The 16,654-nt window shown below is 60.2% G+C and overlaps 2 protein-coding genes across 6 annotated transcripts in view; one reads left to right on the top strand and one right to left on the bottom strand.

The window, feature by feature from the left end:
- Positions 1 to 6,307, top strand: part of IL21R (interleukin 21 receptor) — a 34,494-nt gene extending 28,187 nt beyond the window's left edge. For all 3 annotated transcript variants that reach the window (XM_042971813.1, XM_042971812.1, XM_042971811.1), the window contains 5 exons: positions 332 to 477; positions 1,341 to 1,518; positions 1,803 to 1,896; positions 2,980 to 3,061; positions 4,743 to 6,307. In XM_042971813.1, coding sequence (XP_042827747.1) covers positions 332 to 477; positions 1,341 to 1,518; positions 1,803 to 1,896; positions 2,980 to 3,061; positions 4,743 to 5,507 — 1,265 coding nt within the window. In that variant the 3' untranslated portion in view covers positions 5,508 to 6,307. The remainder of the gene's footprint in view (positions 1 to 331; positions 478 to 1,340; positions 1,519 to 1,802; positions 1,897 to 2,979; positions 3,062 to 4,742) is intronic.
- Positions 6,308 to 14,311: 8,004 nt separating this feature from the next.
- GTF3C1 (general transcription factor IIIC subunit 1) overlaps positions 14,312 to 16,654 on the bottom strand; it is a 75,629-nt gene continuing 73,286 nt past the window's right edge. For 2 of the 3 annotated variants that reach the window (XM_042970894.1, XM_042970896.1), the window contains 4 exons: positions 16,546 to 16,597; positions 15,559 to 15,751; positions 15,121 to 15,334; positions 14,312 to 14,830 (listed from right to left, as the gene is read on the bottom strand). In XM_042970894.1, coding sequence (XP_042826828.1) covers positions 15,122 to 15,334; positions 15,559 to 15,751; positions 16,546 to 16,597 — 458 coding nt within the window. In that variant the 3' untranslated portion in view covers positions 14,312 to 14,830; position 15,121. Of the gene's footprint in view, positions 15,335 to 15,558; positions 15,752 to 16,545; positions 16,598 to 16,654 lie in introns of all 3 variants that reach the window. The other variant, XM_042970895.1, reaches the window with a different exon arrangement.

The following is a 16,654-nucleotide window of genomic DNA, read 5'->3' as shown; positions in this document are numbered from 1 at the left end:
TCCTGCCCAGCCTGAGTGACGGCATCTCCCTTTACACTGGGAGGGCCCTTTACATGGCCTCAGTCCCCAGACAGGCTTTGCCCACTCCTGTCACCCTCCTGCCCCTGCGGCTGCAGCCCCCGGCTAGTCTAAACCTCCCATTTCCCAGAGGAACAAACTGAGGCCCGGAGACAGGGGCTGTTTCCCCCAGAGTCACTTGGGGGGGTTGGGGACATGGATCCCGACCTCACCATCGCCCAGCCGGGGTCAGGGAACTTCTTCCCGCCACCACACCCTCCTCGGCTGCTGCCCAGTCTCACCCCTTCTTATCTTTCTGGCTTTTTCCTTTAAGTCAAGCCGTCCCCCCCTTTCAATGTGACCGTGACCTTCTCGGAACATTATAACGTCTCCTGGGACTCCAATCACGATTCCTATCCGCTGAAGGGCAAGCTACAACATGAGCTGCGGTACAGGAGGCAGGGAGACCCCTGGACGCTGGTGAGGCTCTCGGGGGACAGAGGGGAGGGGAGACACAGGGCTGAGCAGCCTGGGTGCTGGCGGTGGGGAGGGGGCTCCTAGAGACAGCGTGCCAGAGAGGAAGGGGTTGGCATTTCCCCGGGCTCCACCTTGAGCCTGGTCACAGTAGAGGAAGTTTCAGAGATAGGCGCCATCCGGAACCTTCCTGCTGGGCTTAGAACGGCCACAATTGAAGAACTCTGGAAGTTTCAATAACCGAGAATGTCCAGTGTTAGAGGGACCATTGTTTCCCAGCTGAAGGCTTCTGGAGGTGTCCTTGTTTAGAGTGTTGGAGAGATCCCAAATGGCCCTCTCTTCAGAACCATCGCGGCCAAAGACCTCTAGAATCATCCACCCTTCAGAAGGGTCCCAGTTGAAGAATTCCATACATGCGGTCGTTTGGACGGTCCCCAGGGGAAGACGTCCAGAGGCATCCGCTGCTGGGATGCCTGTGGTTGAAGGCTTCCAGAAATGCCTGCTATTGAGAAGGCCCTCTGTGGGAGAATCCCAAAAGTGCCCACTGGGTAAAGATTCCCGGAAGGGGGCCACCGCTGCTCCTGGGGCGTCCCCAGCCCCTGCGGCGAGGGTCCCCTGCCAGGACAGCTGGGGTCACAGACAAACAGAACAAGGCGTTGTATGACATGCAAGGTTTAGGCAGTGCCCGTGGCTCCGTGTTGCCCCCACCCTGCAGTGGCCGGGACTCAGGCTGAGCCTGGTCCTTGTAGGGGGGCAGGGACTCTGCAGGAGAGACGGGGACCCTTTCGTGGCAGCTGGTGAAGGGTGCTTCTGCTGCCGGTGGCGGCTGGCCTGGGCTGACCCGGTGCATCCTGTCTCTGTGCCGGCAGAGTCCGGGGAGAAAGCTGGTCTCCGTGGACGCGAGGAGCGTCTCTCTCCTTCCCTTGGAGTTCCGCTTTGACTCGGACTACGAGGTCCAGGTGCGCTCGGGGCCGCAGCCGGGCTCTTCCTTCCAGGGGACGTGGAGCGAGTGGAGTGACCCGGTCACCTTTCACACCCTGCCGGAAGGTGGGTAGGACTCCTGTGAGGCACCCGGTTGCTCCTGGTCACCCCATGCTAGGGGCACCTGCCCATTTTGCAGCTGAGAACACGGAGGCTCAGAGAGATGAAGTCGCTTGTCTGGGGGGGGGGGTGGTGGGAGCAGGCCGCCAGCCCATCTCACTTCGAGGCACCGGCAGCCTCCAATGCCCCCCCACACCAGCCCCGACCCGTCGACCCCCCCCCCCCCCCCGCCCCCTGTGGCCTCCACTGGAGGTTGGTTCCATTTTACCCAGGGTCTGCTTCCTTCCTAGAGCTAAAGGGAGACGGCCACATCTACCTGCTGTATATCTTCCTGGTCATTGTAGTCATAGTCTTCTTGGGCCTGAAGATCGACCTGCCTTGGAGGTGAGGCCAGGGATTCGGGGAGGCCGGGAGGGGTTCGGCCTCTCTGTGCCCACCCACGGTTGGGGGACACAACCTGTCATCGCGACAGTGATAATGACAGTGATGGAGATAGGAAACGGCTCCTGTTGACTGGGCACAGTGCAGCTGGGGTGCCCACTCACCCCTTCACAGCAGCCCTATGAGCTGGATATTTGGTGACAACCTTCACTGTGCAAATGGGGAAACCGAGGACGCACAGAGCTGTCAAAGAACTTGCCCAAAGCTGCACAGCTCTGAAATAGAGGGGCTGAGCCTGTGCTCATGACGGCGACGTAGGCTATGATCTCGTCTGGTGAAGTTTAAGCTTTGAGTCCGGGGTTTGGGGGGGGGGGGTCACGTGGGGCCGCCAGGTGGGGGTGAAAGGTAGGGGTGATCATCCACCCCCGCCCCGCCCCTTCTGCTCCAACCACAGCCTTTGCTTTCATCCGTTTATTTATTGGGTTTCTGCTGAAGGTCGCCACCGATTAACGTTAAAACCTAAACGCCCTTGGCCTTCATGAGTGCTGCTGGCAGAGGCAGGAAATGCAGGTGCCGTGTGCCGAGCCCTGGGCAGGGGATCCGCACCCCCACAGCCCCCAAGCCGCCCCGGGCGCAGTTCAATTCGTTCATCTTCATCCAGAGGCAGGGAAGCTGGAGGGGGAGAGAGAGCGACACGAATAACAGTGGAGAGCACAGAGCACTGTCTGGCTGCCGGGGAGCCGGGCAGGGCGCCGTGCGGACACCCACCGACCGCTCCTCACTCCCCTGTGGCGTCCCTGGTGGCAGAGGAGGGAGTCGAGGCTCAGAAGGGGCAGCACCAGCCCGGCAGAGAATAGGCAGTCAGACACTTAAACTCTGGGCACTTTCACGAGACTCCCTGCCCCCATTTTACAGATGTGGCAACTGAGGCCCGGGAGTAGAGGACTGGAAGGGAGGTGCCGGGGTGTGTTTTGGGAGGGGCTGAGTCTCCTGCGGGACAAAGTGGGGGGGGCACCTGAGCGGGAGGCCGGGCCGCCTTCTGGGGGGCTGGGGAGCTGGGTTCTCACCTTGCCTCTGCCCTCCCAGGCTGTGTAAAGAGTGGGTGCAGGTGCCCAGCCCAGAGCAGTTCTTCCAGCCCCTCTACGTGAGCCACAGCGGAGACTTCAGGGTGAGTGCCCTGCCCCCGGGGACAAGCCCCTCGAAACCTCTCACCCCCTGGGGGCGTACGTGCACCCGCACGCCAGGTGTGTGGGCCCAGAGCCCCCGGGCCCCAGCCAGGCCTCGGTCGCCGCACCTGCAAAGTGCAGGAAATCATTCCGGTGGGGCAGACCTGGTGTAAAAATGACACGACACAGGGCGGCATTTCCCGACCGGGGAGCCCAGCTGGGCCAGGGGCTGGGTGAGCCACAAACTGGCCTCCTGGGTCTTTTGTCGGGAGCCCTTGACAGGGAGGTAGACGGGGAGCGGGTTCTGGGGAGCCTCTGGCCCTACCTGCAAAACACGCGGATCTCCCGCTGAGCCCCACCCACCCGGCACCCGCTGGCGCCCACGGGGCTCTGTGCCCATTTACCGCTCGACACCCACCCAGCGTGGGAGGGCCCGCCGCACAGAGGATGTGGTGACTGGCGGGGCGGGGGGTGGGGGGGGGTGGGGAGGGGAGCAGCCCGCCTCCTCCGTCTGAACCTGGATGTCAGGAAACGCGGACCAGAGCAGTGGCTGAGCCCCTGCTGGCTGGCTGGCACCGCACTGAGCGCTCTCTGCCCCCTGCCCCTTCCGTCTGAGGCTCGGGGTGGGGAAACGGCCTTAGGGAGGCAGGGGAGCGGCCCGGGCTCCCCCCCTTCCCCCCACGGGAGAGAGACTTTCGTCTCCCCTCTGCACCTGCCCTGAAGCTCGAGCACCTGTTCGGTGCTCCCTCGACCGACCCTCAGGAGCTTCAGAGATAGGAACCCGTTCACTCTTTGCAACAACCCCGTGGGGTCGGTGCCACTGGCAGGTCCGTTTTGCAGAGGAGGAAACTGAGGCACAGAAAGGCCAAGTAACTGGTGCCTCAGCTGACAAGTAATTTCAAATCAGTCGCGGGGGCCTCAGCCGGGTCCTGAGATGGGTTTTCTGAGGCAGAAGGTGCCCGAACTGGGAGCCCCGGGTCCTCGGGGATTTTCACTCCCCATTGGGAGGGGGCCCTGTGTCATGAGTGGGATCCCCGGCCAGTGAGGGCAGGGGGGTTCTCAAAGCTTGGGGGCCGCCGCCTCGGTTTATCATTGCCCCACATCCTTCACCCACTAAGCACACAGAGGCCTTTCCAAGCGGCTTGTCGCTGATTCACTCTGTGCGTTCGTTTAGTTAATAAGCATTTATTAGGCACCTACTGTGTGCGAGGCGCTGTGTGAGCCTCTAGGGACGCAGCTGCGACCAGAAGAATCGAGACTGGCGCCCGAAGCGTCCACACTAGTGGGGACGCCAACAGGAAAATGGCCATTTTTGAGAAGCGTCCCGGAGGAAGTGAACGGGGGGACCAGGCCATGGCGCTGTCACCCTGGACTCAGGCCCTCCCGCCCCCATGTCCCCGCCACTCAGGAATCTTGGCCCCCGCTACCCAGGCCCTACGCAGACCCCGGGCCTCTGAACGCCAGTGGTCTGGCAGGCCACTGCAGGTGGGGAGACCGAGGCCCGGGGAGGAGGGGACAGTGGTGAGGAGCGTGTCTGGACGGGGGCACACCAGGGTTCTGGCCGCCGTCACTCTCTTTATCTACTGGTGTCCCCGTCACTTGCTGTCTCTGTCTGGTCTCTGTGTCTGTTCACACCGTCCTCGCCCGTGTCCCGTCATGACCGGCCCCTTTTCTCTTGTACAGAAATGGGTGGGCACGCCCTTCACTGCCTCCAGCTTGGAGCTGGTGCCCTGGAGCCCAGAGGCGCTTTCGTCCCTGGAGACGCACACCGGCTGCCCGCCGCAGGGTGCCAGCAAGGGGCCGGAGCCCACGGAGCTGCCGGAGCCCGCGGACCTGGTGGAGGCGGACGGGGTGCCCGAGCTGGGCTTCTGGGGCCCAGCCCACTCCGTCGTCAGCAGCCTCGGAGGCTCAGCTTACAGCCAGGAGAGGGACCGGCCGTACGGCCTCGTGTCCATTGACACGGTGACCGTGGCGGACACCGAGGGGCCCTGTGCCTGGTCCTGCACCTGCGGAGATGATGGCTACCCAGCCCTGAACTTGGACGCCAGTCTGGAGCCCGGCTCGAGCACCGGGGACCCGCTCTTGGACACAGAGACCACAGTCCTGTCCTGTGGCTGCGTCTCGACTGGTGGCCTGGGCGGGCCGGACAGCCCTCTGGGCAGCCTCCTCGACAGGCTGAAGCTGCCCCTCAAAGATGAGGCGGGTTGGACCCCGGGGCCACCCTGGAGCGGCGGGCCACCCCGAGGGGTGCCTGGCAGCGAGGCAGGCTCGCCCCCGGCCGGCCTAGACATGGACACCTTTGACAGCGGCTTCGCGGGCTCTGACTGCGGGAGCCCTGTGGAGTGTGACTTCGCCAGCCCCGGGGACGCAGGGCCCCCCAGGAGCTACCTCCGCCAGTGGGTGGTCATGACCCCTCCACCTGAGGGATCTGGTCCGCAGGCCAGCTAGCGAGGCCGACTGGCCGTCCGGAGCCGGCCGAGCCATTCGGCCCTGAGCCAGAGCTGGGGGCCCCTGGGCCGGAGGGTGAAGCGGCCTGCAACCTCCCATCCCCCCGACGGGGCCCCCGGGCCCGGTGTTTACGGCGACCCAGGTGCACACTGCTGTGTCCGTGTGTGACCAGCACAGCTGCCAGAGGGCACGGAGCGTGCCGCGGTGAAGCCACGTGCCCGAGGCCACACGCATCTGTGCCCACCCGAGGTCCCCGTGTGTACGGATGTGAGAAGCACATGTGTCCGTGACTGTGTGCACGGGATGCCAGCCTCGCTCGTGGCCAGACACGTGGGGTGGCCCCAGGTCGTGTGCCGAGGGGCTGGTCCAGGGTTACTCACGGCCCTGACGGGACCAGGCCACTGCCTGCGGCGTCCGAATTCCAGCCCTCCGGATCCGGCCTCCAGGAGCCGCAGGACGTCCATACTGTTCCTTTTCACTTCTCGGGGCGGGGAAGAGGATGGAGGGGGCCCACCGTGATCCTGGGTGTGGGGAGGTTTGGGGGGAGCCTGGTGGGTCAAGATCTGCTTCCTAACTGTGATGCCTCTGGGCTGTGCCGCCTTGGGCCAGCCGCTTCCCCTCTCTGGGCTGGAGTTTCCCGTTTGGACTAGGGTGTGGGGGTACGTGACCCATCTTGGGGAGAAATGGGTGAGGTCACCCAGTGTACAGGGTGCGACAGAGCAGACCCTCAATAAACTCAGTTTCCTTCCTTCTGCTGCCCAGACCAAGCCTGGGGCTGGAGGTGGGCGGGGTTGAGAAATCGGCCACAGCCCGGGCGCCTGTGGGCTCTCCCACCAGACTGAGGGGCGCACGGGGGGTTTCCAGGCTTAACATCAGCCTGTCTCTTAGAAACAGCCCCCACCAACCAAGATTTCTGTTTCTGGTTCCTGCTGCCCACTTAGTTATTCCTTTAACGCACCCAAGAAATATTCATGGGGCAGAAGTACGTGCCGGGTTCTGGGGTACCCGGTGGCGGGGTGGGGGGAGCACTGGGGGTGGAAACCTCCCTTGGGGGAGGGGCGGGCAGGAATCGGCAGTGATGATGTAGCCCTCCGTTCCCCTCCGGGGACTTAGGGGGAAGTCAAGTTCTTGTTGATGAATTATCAGAGAGCCTGTTCAAATGTGAATTAAGAAGCTAAGAAGACACTTCTTAGCCACGTTTGAAGGCACCTTCCTGAACATGAGCTTTGCACGGGAGCTGGGTATCAGTCAACTCCTACTTTTACATCAACAACAAAAAACCCCACAAGAACATAGATCGTTTTTCCAATAAGGGTGCTCACCTTTAGAGATGGCTTTTTCCTTTAAAAAAAAATTTTTTTTTAATGTTTACTTATATTTGAGAGAGAGAGAGAGAGAGACTGAACAGGGAGGGGCAGAGGGAGACACAGAACTCGAAGTGGGTTCCAGGCTCCGAGCTGTCGGCACAGAGCCTGATGCGGGGCTTGAACCCACAAACCGAGATCATGACCTGAGCCAAAGTCAGGTGCTTAACAGAAGTAGCCCCTTAGGTGCCCTTAGAGACGTTTTTTTTTCAAGACCACCAAGCAGGGTTAAGGAGGCAGAGAGTGGGGTTCAGCTGGCCTGCTCTCAGAGCCCTGGGGGCGTCCCCACTCCTGCCTGGAACTGTCTGAGCCCGTCCTCCTGTCATTGTCCCCAGAGGCCAGGCTGCAGGGTAACATTTTCTAAAGGAGAAAGCTCTGCTTTGTCCCTCCTCTTGGATGAATCTGACCTACAAGTTGGTAGATGTCAGTCGGTCCTGCTGAAAGCCTCGCTGTGACTCATCTGTAAGATGGGGTGACTGGGGAAGTCCCCGAGAGAGTCACACATGAGACTCCTTGGTGCTGAAAGTTCTAGAACATTGATGGCTTCAACTGTGGGGCTGCGGACCCGGGATCAAAGTGAGCGAGGCTCACACAGGAGCTGGGGTCTGAAACCGGAGGCCCTGCTCGTGCGAGCAGCCCTCCCCATCCCCCCACTCCCCCACCATCCCCCCCCCCCCGGGGACACTTGGGCCAAATTGTGCTGTGGTTTTCACATCCTCTCGGGGGCAATGGGGTCCAGGGGCCACCTGAGCCACCAGCTCCCTGGGGAGGCAGCCCAGCTCTCCAGGCGACAGAGCTCTGGGCCGGGGTGCAGGGGAGGGGCACCAGGGTCACGGAGGCCAGGCCTGGGGCTTGGTGGGGGGCTCGGGCCTGGCCCTGCCACGGCTCCTCACTGCCTCTGTCTCTGAAGGGGACTCCGCTCCTAAACTCGGGTGCAAAACAGAGGCAAGAGCTGGCCCTCCTGGGAGGACAGATGAGCAGAGGTGGGTGGATGGACAGCAGAGGGGCTGGTGGGAGCACGGATGGGTGGAGACAGGGACAGCGAAAGCCTCGAAGGAAGGACTCTGGAAACAGGTGCTGGAGACAGAGATGGCAAGTCGACTCTAAACTCCGCGAGGGCGACTCGCTTGATTTTGTTCACTGTTCCATCTGTAGCCCGGCACATCCGAGCCACTCAAAACAGCCCGATTTGTATAGTGTGTGGCATGTGCTTATTTCCATGGTGTAGACGGCCGATTCCCAGCTACTCACCCGACAACTCTAAAAGGGATCGGGAAAAGGGGGCGTGCCATCGACTCTCCCGGCTGGGCCGGGCCAGCCCCGGCAGCACGCCCCACTGATGGGAGCCCAGAGGGGCATCAGGAGGGGCTGGGGGGCTTCAGGGAGGAGGTGGTGTTTGTTGCACTCTGAAACGCGAATAGGAGCTGTTCGATTCACCAGCCCTTCAGGCAGAAGGAAGAGGTTGAGGAAGGACCTGGAGGTGTGTTGGAGCCCTGAGCATCTGCAGGTGGGGGAAGGTGAGGCCACAATTGCCAATGAGTCTCTCTCTCTCTCTCTCTCTCTTTTAAGTTTATTTATTTATTTTGAGAGAGAGAGAGCACGAACAAGCGAGGGGCAGAGAGGAGGAGAGACAGAATGTCAAGCAGGCTCCTTCCCGTTAGCACGGAGCCCGACACTGAAATCGAACCCACAAACCACGAGATCATGACCCAAGCTGAGATCGAGAGTCAGACACTCAACCCCGCTAAGACTCTTTTAAGAGTCAGGAGGATCGGGGCGCTTGGGTGGCTCCGTGGGTTAAGCATCCGACTTCGGCTCAGGTCACGATCTCAGGGTTCTTGTGTTCGAGCCCCACTTCGGGCTCTAGTCTCCTGATCCCAAGCATAGCTCTGCTCTGCTGGAAGGGACCGAGGTCAAGAGGTAACAAACTCTCGGCAAATATCTGAGGCTGCCTGTTGTTCCTGCCTGTGCGGCGTCCGTGTGGGGCTGCTGACCCCAGCTCTGGGAGTGGCCACTGCATGACCCAGAGTATTCTGTGCCCCTCCCAGCCACGCTGCTGGTTCAGGGACATGCACATGACCCGAGCAGCTCAGTGTGCTCTTTCTGCTGGAACCGGGACTAAACAAAGCCTGGGGCCGCAGGGCAGGGTGGGGGGCACCAGGAAGGAACAGTTCACCTGGGATGAGGCCACCCCCCAAGAAAGCAGAGCCGGGAGTGGAGAGAGATTCCTGGTAATACCTCTTGAGCTCCTGGATCCAGCCATGCCTGAAACCACGGGTACGGAAGTCATTATGCTGTTGACCAAATATTTCCAGCTCTTCCCTCTCTGGTTCCTCTTGTGTGGTACCACGTGACCGGGACTGGCCAGTGAGTTGTAAGGAGAAGTGGTGACGTCTCACTTCTGGACCAGAGCATTTCCCTGACCATCGTGATGTCCTCCAGAGCGCTGTTCCTCTCTGCCACCGTGACGGGTGAGCTGGGGGCTGCTCCATCAGGAGACACGGAGAGCGGAGTCTCCAGGTCACCCGAGAGGGACACGAGTCGTGAGTGAGAAATAAATCCCTGTTGTAACCTACCAAGATTAGGGGGCTGCTTGTTAGCTCAGCACAACCCAGCCTGGCCCGACTGGGCTGAGGGGCCGTGAGTTTCCCTTTTTGGCCTCCGTGGGTTTGAGATGGTTTTGTGTCACTTGCCGTGGGGAGTGTCCTAGCCTCGTGAGGACTCTCCTCCCATCCTGAGACCAGAGGACCAGGTTCTGTCCCTTCTCACGAACAGCCTTGGGCTGTCACTCTCTGTCTCTGAGCCTCAATTTCCCCGTCGTCGTTGGGCAGGGGGTGGGGGACAGCCATCAGCCCCTCAGCTTGCTGGGAGGGACCGCTCACCTGGGATGAGGCCAACACACAAGAAAGCAGAGCAGGGGCAGAGCCTCTTCCTGGAGGCTCCCTGTTGCAGGGGAAGCCTCTGCCCCCTTCCCACCTGGGACTGGCCACCGGAACCCTGCAGGGCACATCCCACCGCGGCTACTCCGGACGTTTCTCGGAAAACGGGGGACAGGAAAGATGGGAGAGTCAGCACATGCATTTCCCGTCCCGGGAGCCCATCACACCCAGAAGGCAGGAGGAAGCAAGCTGCGTTCTCAGCAGGAAGGAAACGGGAGAGGAATCTTCGGCAGTCAAGAAACATCAACCCTGGAATGGGAAACGAGAGGAATCACGTCTCCGCTCAGATGTCACCTTCTCAGCAGGACCTGCCCAGGGCCCCTCACTCAGAGCCAAAGCACCCCCCGCTGACGTAGTTTTCTTTCTTTCCATAACCTTTTATTAAGCTCTAAACTATGTCTTTGATTTATTTTATTTACTGTCTATCCCACTAGCACAGGGGTTTTGTCTTTTTTTGTTTGTTTGTTTGTTTTTTGGGATTTTTGTTGTTGTTGTTAAAGATAATTTTGCTCTTTGCTTTCTTTTACAATTTTTTTAAATGTTTATTTATTTTCAGAGGGTGGGGGAGGAGCAGAGAGAGAGAGGGAGAGAGAGAATCCCAAGCAGGCTCCATGCTCAGCAGGGAGCCCGACGCAGAACTCGATCCCATGACCCTGGGATCACGACCTGAGCCAAAATGAAGAGTCAGATGCTTAACCGACTGAGCCACCCAGGCGCCCCGGGTCTTGTCTGTTTTATTCACTTCTATGTCTCAGAGTCTAGAATAGCACCTGCATTGAGCAGGTGCTCAGCAAATACTGAGTAAATGAACGAACGAGTGAGTGAATCAATCAAAGGCAGAATATCCACTGACAAGGCAGTGGGCAGAGAGGAAGGAGGGGACCGAGACCAGGAGAGGGCCACCTGGCCCCGACCCTGGAAGTGCCACAGAATGGGATACAGAGATGAAGACAGGGGCCTGCTTGGAAGTCTGTAAATGGAGCAGGAGACCCTCCCCTGTTGCTCACACCAGGGGGTCTTTCCCCCATCTTTAGTGGCAAGAGATTTGAGGTTGAGATTTGATCTCAACCGCAGCCCAGGCTGGACAGACCTCTGGAGAGCCCGCTGAACGAGCAGCGAACAGTGCTGCCACCTGCTGGTGACCACTGGAACTAGTCTGACGTGTCCCTGGAGGGCAGCGGCCTCAGGCTGGGGTCAGGTGGCTTATATGGCCCTGCACGATGGTCACAGCAACCCTCCGCAGTGGGAATATGGTGGTGAGGACACAAAGTGAGCTGATGGGGTTCTTTCGTTAATTCAACACGGGTTGACTGCTACGCGTTGGGCGGCTGGACACGCACAGGGCCCTGGAGGGTGGGGGTGGTGAAATCTCACAAAGCAGGGAGATCGCATGGCGTGCACGCACACCCACGCACATGCACGTCCACACGCCTACACGTCTGCACACAGATCCACGCATACAAGCACAACTGGAAAATCTCTGGCAGAAGTGGGTCAAGGGTCAGAAGGCAGAGATCACTCTCAGCCCAGGTGAGAAACGAGGCAGGAAGGGGAGGAAGAAGGACTCAGGTGGAGGCACCCAGGAGGGCTGGACAAGATCTGAGGACTCAAGACAGAAGGGAGGCGGAGTCTGGGGAGGCAGCTGCCAGGGTGCTCGGTGGGGGAAACCAGGAACGGCGGTGCTCACCCCCAGGGAAAGGAGGGGGGACATTCAGGACATGGGGGCCTGTGCCGGGGACTCCTGCCGGTTAGCGGGAGATGTGATGATGTGGGTGTGCCAGGGACCCCGCGGGGGAGCGGAGTGAGCTTTATCATCACAGGCCTGTTTTCCAGGGGCACATAAAAGGGAAGCACAAAGAAAAAGGTCTTCAGGGGAAAGGAACTCGGAGGCTTAAGTCTTACTGTACTGTTTTAAAGAGACTGGATTACCATGTTGCAGGTTGGGGACACCAAGAAGACAGAGGCACGGGTGTCCGGGCCCTGTGGTGCTAGCCTCCAGTGAGGGGCAGGCCAGGGTGAACAGGATGTCTGCCCTCTGGGCTCAGCGTCCCTCCTCACCCCCGCCTTTGCTGCTCAGTCCAAACGTGAACTCTTTCGCACCCTTCACACACACAATTTAGTTTTCCACAGCCTCTACCACTCCCTAGCGCTCATATTTAACACAGGGTTCCTCTTCCTGTCATTTATGTTACCTGCTTGACCCCTGAAGGCATCTGTGCTCAGACCTTCTGGTCTCTGCTGTGGTTCCTAGAGCACTTTGTAGAACTTGGAAGGGCAGAGCTACCTTGAGCGGATGGATGGATGTGGCTGGATGACTGGGTGGGTGAGTGAGTGGATGGATGGATGGATGGGTGGATGGGTGGATGGGTAGATGGGTGGATGGATGGATGGATGGATGGATGGGTAGGTGGATGGATGGATGGATGGATGGGGGGATGGGCAGGTGGATGGGTGGATGGGTGGATGGGTAGATGGGTGGATGGGTGGATGGGTAGATGGGTGGATGGATGGATGGATGGATGGGTGGATGGATGGATGGATGGGAGGATGGGCAAGTGGATGGGTGGATGGATGGATGGGTGGACGGGTGGACAGATGGATGGATGGGCAAGTGGATGGATGGATGGATGGATGGATGAATGGATGGGTGGATGGATGGATGGATGGATGGGTAGGTGGATGGATGGATGGATGGATGGGAGGATGGGCAAGTGGATGGGTGGATGGATGGATGGGTGGACGGGTGGACAGATGGATGGATGGGCAAGTGGATGGATGGATGGATGGGTGGGTGGATGGATGGATGGATGGGTGGATGGGTGGATGGGTGGATGGATGGATGGGTGGATGGGTGGAAGGGTGGATGGATGGATGGATGGATGGATGGATGGATGGGTAGGTGGATGGATGGATGGATGGGAGGATGGGCAAGTGGATGGGTGGATGGATGGATGGGTGGATGGATGGATGGGTAGGTGGATGGATGGATGGATGGGAGGATGGGCAAGTGGATGGGTGGATGGATGGATGGTTGGACGGGTGGATGGATGGATGGGTGGACGGATGGACAGATGGATGGATGGGCAAGTGGATGGGTGGGTGGATGGATGGATGGGTAGGTGGGTGGATGGGTGGATGGATGGGTGGGTGGGCAAGTGGATGGATGGGTGGATGGACAGATGCACAGGTAGGTAGTGGGAGGAACAGATCATCCTTGCACAGAATGGCTGGCTGTGGAATGTGGAACAGTGGTCACAGAAGCCCATCTCTCCACCAGAGGGCTGCACCCCTCATCCCTATGTGCTAACCCCCAAACACAGGCCCAAACCATCATTCATCTGGGCAGGGGGCAGGAGAGAAAGAAAAGAGAAGATAAACTTTGCTGAACCCTACCATGCGCTCACAGTTGGGAGTTCTTCAGTGTATCTGGTCCTCCCATGAGAGAGGTAGTCTACCCCATTTTTCAAGTGAGAAAACTAAGGCTCTGAGATGTGAATGTCAACACTGGGTTCCCATGACCCCACCTTCCTTCTACCACATGACGTGTTCCCAAAGGAAGCACCTGGCATTTGTAAAGTATTTTCTGTTCATAGAGCAGATAACACTTCTTATTCTATTTGATCTCAAAAAATCCCCCTAAATGCTATTTCTTTTACATTTGAGTAAAAATGAGAAAAGAAAAAAAAAAAATGATGGTAAGACGTGGCCCGCTCTTGGCTGTGCTGGGGTTCACCCTGACTCCCCACCCTGTGCCCCATCCTGCCCTTTGTCACCCTGGAGTCTGGCCTGGAGTGACCAGGGTCCAGGGTCCAGGTCCCAGGATAGAGACACCGGGCCGTGAGCTGGGCCAGGTCAGGTGCTGCAGGTCAGACATGGCCCAGATGGGCTGCTTTTTAAGTTGGAGAAGCTGGTGGGCATGTGGCCGGGCCCGGGCCAGGACCCTGGGGACCAGGGGGGCACGTGCCATACTTCTGGCTGTGGATACAGTTGTTGCTGGATCTCTCCATTTTTTTTTAAGAAACTAAAACTCTGGATTTTTAAAAAATGTGAAATGCCCAATTTTTAAAAAATGTTGGCAATTAACACATGCACACACACACACACACACACACACACGGAAGGAAGGAGGGGAGTGGAGGGAAGAGAGCGAAAGAGAACTTCATTCCCTAAACCCACACTACAGGCCTGTGACCTCTGCGGCCTGCTGGCCTGGCACACCTCCAGTCACTTCTCTGTCAAGGACAGGCCCGGGCCCAGCTGAGGAGGAGGAAGGCTCTCAGGGCAGAGGCAGGCGGGCGAGGCGGTGCCCAGGGCTGGCCACCCCCTCTTCCTCTGGTTCTACTGGGAACATTTATTCCTGGCTGTTCTGCAAGTGGAAGCAGGGGATCCCCCAGGGGATCAGAGAGTCTTTAGGAAACACATCAAACTAAATGCATTTGACTTCACTTTAATTAAAAAAAAAAACCAAAATAAATACATGCCAAGAGATTTTTTTTTTTTTTTTTTTTTTTTTTTTTTTTTTTTTTTTAGAGGAAAGAGGTGAAAAGAACAAACAAATCCAAGGCCTCCGTGGCTCCTGGGCTGCAGCCAGCAGGAAGGAGCGCCCATCCCGCTGCAGGCTTGCCGGGCGGCTCGCCAGGCTAATAAAAAGGGAAGCGCAGGGTCCTCTCTGGGTGGCTGGGTCAGATGTCCTGCCTGGAGCGGAGGAAGTCCCCGCTGGGGCCCTGCCACTCAGGGGCACTCGGGCTTTCTGCTACGGTGGCTGTAATCTGCATTGGAGGCATGAGCGACGTGGGCTCCCGATCTCTCACTGGCCAAAGGACAATGAGGCTGAGGTCCACACCGAAGATTCAGGGGCCCGGGCAGGCGGCTCTGTTCCCCAACGGCGGCCACAACTCGGAAGCCCTCGGAGTCCAGGCCCACGAGGGCTGCTCAAACTCGCCACAACCCGGCCTCCCCAGAGGAGGCAGGCTGCAGCGTCGAGGGCAGTGTCTGTGCGGGCAGCAAGGGCCGAGATGCCCTGGGAACAAGAGGGGGAGAGTGGGGACCGGAGTCTCCTGGCAGTTGCTCCCCGACAGCTCCCGCTGGGACCTAGCGGGGTGTCAGGCCAGCCGGAGGGAGCCCCGGAGAGGGCAGGCGAGTGGCCCTCTTCTGAGTTTCGGGCCAGAGGGGAGGCTTGGCACTGACCCACCCCCGTGCGCTGGACAGGGTGGGGTGTGCGCGGGGCCGAAGTGGAGCCCTCCCCCCCACCAGTCACCCCCTCCTCAGGAGCCAGTGGTGCGAAGGGGGGGTCGTGGTGACCACACGTGCCTCATAAGTGGATCCACTTGTTCCAGTTGACCTCGTGGGGGAACACGCGGCCCAGTCGCAGGGTGCAGTCCAGCGTGGGTTCGTAGAACACCGTGGGGCTGTCGCTCAGGCTGGAGGGTGCCTGGGCCTCCTGGAGCCGGGGCTTGGAGAAGAGAGAGACGGCCGCGGGCTTTCTCAGCAAGCACTTCTTAATGCAGCCGAGAGACTCCAGGCCCTGGAGAGAGCGGGACACCCAGGTTGGCGGGCTTACCTGCGGATCGCATCCTCTGCCCCATCCTGGGAGCTGCAGGACCCCAGGGCCGGGGCAGGACACAGGCGTGGGGCTCATCTCTTGGCAGGGCTGGGGGGTAGGACTCTCTGGGGCGGGGGGGGGGTGGGGGTGGGAGTCTCGGCACCCTCAGGCCCATCCTAGAAACCCCCCCGACGGCCCGGCCACACCTGGAGCAGCTCGAGCACGGCGACGGGCTGCAGGACGCCCTGGTAGTGCTGCAGCAGGCAGGTCTCAGGAATGCCGGGCCTGGTCATGATGTGGTAGAGGACGGCCTCCATCATGCCCTTGCACACCGGCACGTTCAGGTGGCCGTCCACGATGCGCCACGGGCGGGCGACGAACGAGATGCCCTCGCAGTCCCTGCGGGGATGGCAGTCCGCTGTCGGGCTTGGCGGGCGAGGGGGCAGGCTCGCTGAGGCGCGGACCCCCCGCTCCACAGAGGGGACGCCGAGGCCCTTCCCACCTGGACGGAGGAGTCCCGGCCCCGGGGCCCAGGATCGCCGGCTGAGGGGACCCGTTCCCCCTCAGCCTCAACCGAGGCCTCGATGAGCCCCCCACCGGACCCCCACTGGCTGGGGACGGAAAAGAGCTTCGATTTCTGGATTCACCAGCTCCATCCCGGACCCTGAGGCAATGGCTGCCTGCACACTGGGCCAAGCTGGGGTCCTTATGCGGAAGCTCTACTTCCGTGTCCTATCTGGCAGCCCCCCTCCCCCCTTATCCCCAGGACCGGTCTGCCGCGCAGGGTCCAGGCACAGGGCAGGCCCGGCATCGGCTGGACACTTGGCTCCGCCCGCCCTGGCTGGGCCCTGGAAGGGCTGCATCTGAGCCGGGGGCGCTCGGCCCCGCCAAGCTGAGGGCCACGTACGCACTTGTGGGGGTGCCCCCCCACCAGAAAGGCCACGGTTCCAGATGGACCCACACTGCAGAAGCCCACACCCCGGGCCCTCGCCCACCGCACGCAAGAAGCTCCTGCCTTGTGCCCCCAGCAAGCGGGACAACGTGCCGTGAGTCTGCAGGTCTCCCCACCGAGAACCACTGTGCCCGACCGTGAACCACCTCCACGTGATGATCGCTACGGGGACCCTGGGGCATACTCCCCACCCTCGCACCCACACCCCGCCCAGGCCCCCCGAATCTGGGCACACACTCACTTTTCCCATGCTGCCTGGGACAGGCTGCCGGCCACAGAACTCTCTGCCGAACCTGACAGGAGAGGGAAAGGACAAGGGAGACTAAGGGGCGGAGTCCACCTCTTCCTCC

Source organism: Panthera tigris, chromosome E3 (genome assembly GCF_018350195.1).
Source record: "Panthera tigris isolate Pti1 chromosome E3, P.tigris_Pti1_mat1.1, whole genome shotgun sequence".
Classification (NCBI taxonomy): Eukaryota; Metazoa; Chordata; class Mammalia; order Carnivora; family Felidae; genus Panthera; species Panthera tigris.
The sequence above is the reverse complement of the archived record's forward strand: the minus strand, read 5'-3'. Positions and strand labels throughout refer to the sequence as shown.